Here is a 9,198-nt window from a genome sequence, read left to right as displayed (position 1 = left end):
TTTTGGATGGATGAGCTAAAATGGGCCAAATAGCCTTTCCCAACTCCCTCCTGATGTTTCTGTAAGGAAAGGGCCTGGCCTAGATTAGCATGAACTGTTTGGACTCTTGTGTTGTAACTTCTATGTATTTGCAGTTATTGGCTTCATTATTGTTTATCTTGTAACGAAAGGCCGAGCAGATGAAGATAACAACTCATATACTGATTGTTGAATCCAATTGATCCTTTCTAAGCACATGGTTAGCAGCAAACAATCAGAGCTCCAATTTAGAGATTATGTGGTACCCACCATCCAATCAGGTCATACAACATTGTGAGCATGAACATCATTTTTAAGAAGTATGCCATGTTCAGAGTTACTTTAAAAAGTCATTTAAATAATTCTTCTTGTAAAATATAGGTTTACACTGGGAAAGAAAAAGATGTAAGGATTTTTTTGGAATAGAAATCTAATTCTTTCAAGCAACATTTTAAGACTGCCACAAAGATGTACGCAACAGAAGCTTGATACAAGAAACGCTCCATTGTAAATTGAAACCACAGACTCGAAAAGAAAAGCAAACCAGCAGGTTTCCAAGTCTGCCCAGGCAGGTAAACGCCATAGGAAAGGAGGGGGAGTTATACTTCCAAATGAACAAATTAATTAATTTAAAGACCGTTCTCAAATTTGCATTTCACAATATAACAAAGGTCTATTCAATAACTTCTCCTATTTAATACTTTTCTAAATCTTTTAGCAATTTCTTGAACTCCCAAAAGATTTGAGTCGCCGATCGTTCATCCCTTCTCTGATTTGTAAATAAAACGATCCTAAGAAAAAGCGGAGTGGATTTTAGTTTTGAGTCTCTTGGATTTGCAAATATTTTTATTACCGAGAAACTTATGTGCGGGAGGACATTACCAAGGATAGGGAAAGCAACAGAGAGGATGAAAGAAATTAAATAGAGGCTTGGTGATGCCAAGCTTGAGTTTTAAAAGCCTGTAGATTCCATGAGGAAGATAAGACTTGAGGTAAAGAGTTGTCTAATTTTGAGGTGCTGGAAAAGGATGAATTGGGGTAGATGACAATGAGATCAATCTCGACATCAATACAGTGAGAATACAGAGAGGATGAAGAACATGGAGGATGGCGTACTTAGAATTTAGGAGAAACAAACGAGAAAAGTTCAGAGGACTATTAACATAATGGCGCTGATCAAATGAAAAATAAGGTGGGTTGTGTTGTACACAGAGAGTTTGGAAGTGAGCCATTGTGCCCTATGTTCGTGTGACATTGTGTGCTGAGAGGTGCCAGGAGATCCTCTCCAAAGGTGAAAGCAGTATAGATATCCACGTTTTAGTTTTTATAGAATCAACACTGGTGGGGAAGATGATCAAACAGACCAAAGAGAAAATGAAGTAAAAATCTGCGCTTTCCAAGTATCTTCTGCGTTCACGACTGCATTGCGTAGGGAGGTTGCTATGGTTATATGGCCTGCATTTTAGTTTGAGATCCAGCCCGGGTTTTGCACTGATCTTTTGTGGCAGGAATTCAAGCTTTTTTTTCTCTGGAGTTAACAGCGAGTCCCGGGATTCACATTTGGAGGGGGAGCCGCTTTAGGAGAATATCAGTGGAATAAAGTTTTTCTTGTGCATTTAGTTTATATTTGGAGGGAAGAGAGAAAAAAAGACTTGCAGTTGGAAAGATTTGCGCATTAATTTTTTTGGGGGGGTGTTTGGGCAGCATTTTTTTGAGGGGGTGGGGGGAAGTTTGCGGTAGAGTTTGAAGAAAGTTTTTTTTTGCACATCCAGATTTTTTTTCTTCATCATGGCGAGAGGGAGCCGCGGATGTGTTGAAATGGGAGCTGGACATTCCACATGGGTCACGGCGATGGCAGCATCTCAGCGGGCCCGCACTACCGATCCATCCCACCCAGTAAGCTGTCTCCTCAGCGCCCTGATCCCACTCCTGATCCCCCTTCTCCTGCTCTCCTCACCCGGATCCGCTGCTCCGTCAGAATCGGGAGACTTCGCTATCCTGGACGAGGCACAAGTTCTTGCGAATCAGATGCGAGTCCTGGCTACCAGCGAGCTTGGAGTCTTCAATATGCAGGTAAGAACATGCTTTTGCTCTGGTGGATGGTCCCAGTTCCCTGGGATCTTCCCTGTTAAAATAACACCTGGATGAGGCATCCTCTGTTAAAATAACACCTGGATGAGGCATCCTCATCCAAAGAAATGGATCTTCCAGTTGGGGGAACGTGTCCCTATAACCTTCCTGTTTATTATTTCCTTTAATCTTGGGTGCCCCTTGAGAAATTGTATGCAGTCCTATGGATGCAGATTTCTAGTAAAAATGTGTTTGCCTCGCTTAGTTAATATGTGAACTGATGTATTACTAGTAATTGGTTGGGCGGGCTGGATGGTGGCGCCTGCTAACATTGATTCTTAAAATTAATCTGGACAAGTCTGCACCTATTCCAAATGTTTCCCATTCTATTTGCTATCCACCATTGACCATTCTATTTGCAATCTCGAAACCTCCTGATTCCACTTTCTATTCACCGTTTCCAGCCATGCTCAGTGACTCTGCTTCTTCACACTTCACATTCTAACACATTTTGCTTCTTTCCTCATTCTATGCAAGCTGTATATTCATCATTCACATCCATGTACCATGTCTCTTTTGTCTTTTTCCAATGTGCTATCCCATTTCCAGCCATTATTCCCTTACTCTTCATTTATTTATGAAATTCCCTCACTATTGGTTAGTCATTTAAATAGGTTAGTTGCCTGAAATCTTGTATCTTTGTACCAAGATGCCCTGTCTTCATTAAGTCTTACTTTTTGACTATAACCTGTGTTCAGAATAGACTTTACACTTTAAAATTTTTAGTCTTGCATCATGCTCCCAGGTTGACGATTACAGGATTTGGGGATCATTGATCATTTGGTGCCCTGGTCTGTGGCTTCCCTATTCACTGTCTCAAGCAGTACAGGCTCAGTGATGGGATTGAAGCAATGTTTGTATTCAGATGTGTTTAGAATGTTTCAGTAGTTCAGTTCTCATCCTTTCCACACATTTCCTCTGCCTACACCACCTGATATTATGTCACTATAGCATTAACTCTGTAATCTCAATAAAATATCTCGATATTTTTATATTAACCTACATAATTAGTAGGTTTTTAAAAAAATATGTTTCGTGGCGCTTTGATGCTCTTTTCCAAGAGACAGTCTCAAGGTTAAAATCATTAATTTTTGTTTCTGTTCCTTGCTCACAGACATCCTTGACAAATGTGAGGATGGATGGTATCTTAAGTCTGTGTGAGGCTGACAGAAGGTGAAAGCAAATGGGCCTAGCAGTCAAGGAGGTGTTAAATATACTAGGACTGTGTGCCACTTTAAGATGTGAGAAGGTTTTGTCTAGGTGGGTGGGGAGCTTAATGACTTATATAGTCCTTTTCTTCATTGCTTTTGTTGTTTATGGGTTAGGCTGTAGTATTTTCTTTCATTATTCATATAATAAGAAAGATGAGCTTGAGCTACCCGAATGACTTAGCTGGTCGGTGTATGTGATGTGGTATTAAACACATTTCAGGAAATTCCAGATTTGATCCCTGGTCTATATGCAGTTGGCTGATTACAGCAGGGCAAGGGGAAGTGAGGGGGAGTGCAATGAGTTGCTTAGTGCTTCAAAGTTAGGGAGGCACATTAGCAGCATTCTAGCTACTAACTGATATCCAGTAACCACAGTTGGCAGATGTGTAGATGTTGGATAGGGATAGCCATCGTTGTGGTGTCTGTATGAATAGCTTTTTGACCAGCTTGCATGGTAGAATTGCACCACAATAAGGATAAGCATCTTCCGAGAGGAGGTGTATTTATTTCTGTCACTCTCTTCAATTCCACCTGCATGGAATGGAGCAGGCATTGAGGGTAGCTTGTAGCGCAGGGCCTGTATTCCTAACTTGAGTGATCCACACAGTATTACACTTTCCTTTTTGTATGTTTCCCTGAAATCTTTAATTTTTTCAATTGTCTATTGCAAAAGGTTACAAATGCAGCTCCGCTCAAATTCATTTAACCAGCCATCAAAAGATAGCATATTTCTTTTGACAATTTGTAATAATAAAGGCCGTAAACCATCTTGATTCCTTCAAATGTTTGTGGAGGTCACAAAATGTAATTTATTATATATACAGACTACTGTTGTACTTATAAATAATGGATTGTGCGAGTTAGCACAAGATTTGAAAGAACCCATAAGGATTTCAAAGCTTCTCTAACTACTTTTAGAATATCTTTTGTTTTCTACTGTTCTTCTAGAGTCTGGAGGTCCTGATTTCTGTTGCAGTATGGTTTCACAAGCCCTGGGAACCTTCTGGTACCTTGCCCAAATGGCAGTTTTCATATTCGAGCCTTGATGTGAGTGTTGCCAAGCTATCTGACTCTGGTAAGGCATCGCAGCCATGCCTTGACCCAGTCTTCACCTGATGTGCACTTAGCAGCAGAGTTTCATGGATAGCAATCAGCATCAGGAACTCTGAATGGTTTTTCCACTCTGTAGTCCAGGATTGCTGTGGGCTTCCTGTTGCCCTGGTTGAGATCAGCCAAATCCGCACAAACCAAGAATTGAAACTGGGACCTTTTTGCTTTGAATGGTTCAGAATCACATCAGTTTGTGCATTTATTCACAAAAGCCACTGGGGCAACAATTCCCTTTATTGAGAGGTAAGTTAACAGTGCAGATACAATCTATTATTACATTTCTCCACAGATCGTCCAGCATTAGAGTGAATGCAGAAAAGCTTCACGAGAATGGTTCCAGGGATAAGAAATTCAGTTACATAGATAGATTGGCAAAGCTGGGACTGTTTTCCTTGGAGAAGAGAAGGTTGTGAGGAGATTTGATAGAGATATTCAAAATCATGAGGGAACTGGACAGAATAGAACTGTTCCCACTGGTGGAAGGATCAAGAACGAGAGGGCACTAAGTTAAGGTAATTGGCAAAAGAAGCAATGGAGACATGAGGTAAAACTTCTTCATGCAACAAGTGGTTAGGGTCTGGAATTCGCTGCCTGAGTGTGTGGTGGAAGCAGGTTCATTGAAGGCATTCAAGAGGGAATTGGACTATTATCTGAAAAGGAAGAATGTGTGGGGTTACGGGGAGAAGGTGGAATGACACTAGGTGAATTGCTCATTTGGAGAGCTGGTGCAGACATGATGGGTTGAATGGCCTTTCTCTGTGCTATAACAATTCTGTGATATAACCTTAAACTATATTCTATTTTAATGGTCTGTTTGGTTTAAAACATAGTGTCAAATGTATAACATTTTATGAACAATATGGCTATACAATTGTTTTTAGAAAAAGTTAATAGCCTTCCCTAATTTTTTACTTTCTCCTACATGCATTTTGATATGAAATAACCATAAATTTATTTTATTTTAATTTTGCCAAACTGTGCACACAGTATTATTAGCCTTGGCATTTGGTCAGTGTGTGTGGTTACATCAAAGTTTAAAGAGGGGAGCTGCCCCAATTGCTTTGGCTCACAGGGTACGCTATTATTTTGTAATGCACATCAGAATAAACTGCTGTTGCTTTGTAATTGATGTCAGGTGAATGGCACACAGTTGGTAAAGATAATGTAACTAAATCATGTAGACAGCAATATCTTAAGTTCACTTCATCTCACTGTGTGCTGAGCTAACTAGTCTCAGTTGGTGCAGGAGTTAGGGTGAAAAATTGGCAGCAGCGTTTCTGATCTAGGGGGGAAACTATCAGCCTGTGTTCCAATTTTTGATCAATATCCAGCTCCAGGGTTGGCTGTGCTGAGTTCCAGAATCAAATTGCTTGACAAACTAAACTGGTTAGATTCATGCATGAAGATTGTAGAATGATAAAAGGTCGCACAAATGTCCTAGAATCCTTTGAAAACGTCCATCAGCATGAGTCAATGTAGGGAAGGCAATAGATGTAGATCATCTAGTGGTTATTTTATTTAACCACTGTCTTGTACTACTTGGTAGCCAATTGATGCTAGCCATTGGTATAGTAACAGATTATCTGTTATTTTGCTTCGCGGGTTGTGTTACATGAAGGAGACAGAACAAAGTTGGGTTGAGGAATCCAGATCTCCATGTCTTTCATTGAAGAGTCAATGCCTCTCGTTCCCAATTTGTGTGGTGCTATGCCAAATGGATGAAGAATGTTCCAGTTTCAATCCCTGGCCTGTGCTGAGTTAGCTAGTCTCAGCCAGGGCATTAGAAGGGGAGAAACAATTGTCATTGGCACCCGAGGCAAAAGAATGGAAAATTGTTCAGAATTTCACTTCTGATCACTATAATTGCCACACAGTGACGCAATGGAAAGTGTGCATGTCTGGTGTGCAAAGAATCCAGCTCAGCTATGATGTTTCAATGGATGGATTGCCTGCTGACAGCCACTGTCTAGATTTGTACATGAAATATAGTCATATTGTGTGATAATAGAGTGGCTGGCATTGTGGACAACATCCCAGGATAAGGAAGTTTTTTCAAAAGAGGTTGTGATACATTGGGGAAATACATTAATGGTGCTAGTCACATAAAAAAATAACAATTTAACAGACAAAATTATTGCTTTCTTTGGTGTTGTCCCATCCATTGTTGGCTTTTAAAACAAGTATTTTAATTAGGAAAGTGAGCATTCCCTTTGTTCTGTTCTGTTTAATAAGCATGTGGTACCTTTGAAATAGTGTACACTTCAGTGAATGCTGTGTGGGAGGTAACAGAGGGAAATCTTTTCAGTTGTACATGATTGCCTGTTGGTTGGATTCCAACCATAATATCATTCCGAGAGGTTATTTTGCAGAATGTCACCATTGACAAAGGCAGCAGTTTTTCATCTTATTTTACCGTGACATTGTTCTGTGAAATATATAAAACAGAATGCGTTCAGCAAGTCCTGGAGGAACAGTGGTTAGAATCCCTGAGCTTGAGAGAATAAATCAGAATTTTTAATCGGGCTTTGAACTGCGACTTCAAAGCACTCAGAAATCACTAATGATGTAAGCAATGTCATATTAGCAAGAGCTGACATTTCACTTCAAACACGGGAAGCACAGCTGTCTGAGGCAGATATTAAAAAATGTATATACTGGGCAAGGTGAATGAGCTGTTAATTAGGATTATCATTAACCACCATTCTGAAAACGAAGCTGCATCTAATGATGGAAATTTTTGTTTTCGAAATTTACAGCAGAATTTCAGTAAAATTATTTGTAAACGAATAGGCGTTTACCTACTATTTGATGCTTTAAAACTGTAGAGAAGCTGCAGGTTTGAGATGGTTTAATTCAATTCCTGAGGTCCTTGTTTTGTTCATTATATTGGGAATATGACAGTGTCGTTACTAGGATTTTGGAAAAATGCAATAGTGAAACCTTGTATTTGAACTGTACAAAAAGTTTGAACAATAGAAGTAAAAATTTTGATTGTTTAAACTTGGGTTGTATCTAGAAAGAACATTGTGAGCAGTGGTACTTGCAATGCAGTCCAGCTCACCTTTACCTTGTGGCTGTTCAGAGACTTGTTGCTCTGTGTATCTTGAGGTTTCCATGTTGATGGAGCTGGGATTCATTACTGTTTCCTCTGCTTTACTTGCTCTCTGGTAAAAGAGGGAGAGGTTAGGAGGGAGAGTTAGCTTACCTTCCGTATAGCAAATAAAAGGATTCAACTAAAATTACATAGAATTTACAGCACAGAAATTTAGCACCACTGGTCCATTATGCTCCACGTAAGCTTCCTCCCACCTCTCATTAATCCAACAGCATGTCCTTTTTTTTCTTTCAGCTGTGGCTCATTGGGTGGCACTATCACCTCAGTCAGGAGGTTGTGGGTTCTAGGGATTTGAGCATATAATCTAGGTTGACACTCTTAGTAAGTACTGAGGAAGTGCTGCTTCCTGCTCAGGTGGATGTAAAAAATCTCATGACACTATTTCAAAGAACAGTGGAGTTCTTCCCCCTGTCCTGACCCAATATTTATTCCGTCAATCACTATCACTAAAACAGATTATCTAGTCATTTTTGTGTTTCTGTTTGTGGGACCTTGCTGTTTGCAAATTGGATGCTATGTTTCTTATATTACAACAGTGACTATATTTCAAAGGTACTCAATTGGTTGTAAAGTGCTTTGGAACTTCCTGGAGTCATGAAAAGCATTATATAAATGCAAGTTTTTTTTGTATTTTTTTTCTCTCTCAAGTTTATCTAGCATTGCCTTGAATGCATGTCTCAATCACTCTTTTGTGGTAGCAAGTTCTGTGTTCATTACAACAGTTAAGTCCTAATAGTTTTCTTTTCCCTCTTGTGTGAAAGTGCCTAGCCTGCACTTGCAGACAGCTCACAGTGGTATCAATGGAAGGAGCTCACTTCGGGAATCACAGGTGCAGACCTGTGTCTCTTCAGTCAATAGTGTGGCATGTTACAATATTCGAGTGCCTCTCCAGCAAGTGTCTGGTAGTTGTTAGCAGAAAGTTAGTAATGCTGTCCTGGGATAGACTGCTAATTGGAGCAATTAGCGATGGTGGAAAAGTGCTATTGCACAAGAATGGCTCACCCAACATTAAAGCATGATAATTTAAGAGTGATGATTTACCTTTTCCTGTGTATTGAATACACCTAGTGACTTGCCAATCATGCTAAGCTCCAAACGTCATAGTTAGTGCTCTTAAGTTAGGTACAGAGTAAAAATTACTCTGTTATCCCATAAGCACCCTCAAGACAGGCATAACTCCTGTTGGATGCAGAGTAAATTGCCCTTTGTGATACCTCATCAAGCACTTTTCAGTTAGTTAGGTATGGCGCTGGATAGAAGCAAAGCCAAAAAAGCTACTTCTAATGTTCAAAACCAACCCAGTCTATGATGAGATTAACAACATCTAACTTTTTGTGAGGGTCCTACATGAAATTCGTTTGGATCGTGTCAGTCAAGATCTTAGTGTGATGAACTGGCTCTAATTTGGAATAATTGGCAATCTCACTGCTGAGAGGGAGCAAGCTAACCAGTGTGGGAAAAAAAATGACACTGCTTTTCAGAGGTTGGCGGTGCAGCACACTCGCAGCCAAGTATGGAGTCTACTATCAATAATTCAGTTTTTTTTTGCACTTAAAATTTCAATTGCCAGATAATTTTGAATTAAGCAGCCACATTGAATTAAATAAAGTTTGC

At 39.8% G+C, this 9,198-nt stretch overlaps 1 protein-coding gene across 2 annotated transcripts in view; it reads left to right on the top strand.

Moving 5' to 3' along the window:
- Window positions 1–887: 887 nt before the first annotated feature.
- cachd1 (cache domain containing 1) overlaps window positions 888–9,198 on the top strand; it is a 182,247-nt gene continuing 173,936 nt past the window's right edge. The window contains exons 1-2 of one of the 2 annotated variants that reach the window (XM_078561309.1): window positions 888–1,210; window positions 1,791–2,091. In XM_078561309.1, coding sequence (XP_078417435.1) covers window positions 1,807–2,091 — 285 coding nt within the window. In that variant the 5' untranslated portion in view covers window positions 888–1,210; window positions 1,791–1,806. Of the gene's footprint in view, window positions 1,211–1,686; window positions 2,092–9,198 lie in introns of those variants that run through there. The other variant, XM_078561310.1, reaches the window with a different exon arrangement.

This window comes from Cetorhinus maximus, chromosome 17, assembly GCF_964194155.1.
Source record: "Cetorhinus maximus chromosome 17, sCetMax3.hap1.1, whole genome shotgun sequence".
Taxonomy (NCBI): domain Eukaryota; kingdom Metazoa; phylum Chordata; class Chondrichthyes; order Lamniformes; family Cetorhinidae; genus Cetorhinus; species Cetorhinus maximus.
Note: the sequence above shows the minus strand (reverse complement) of the source record. Positions and strands in the feature narration are given on the sequence as shown.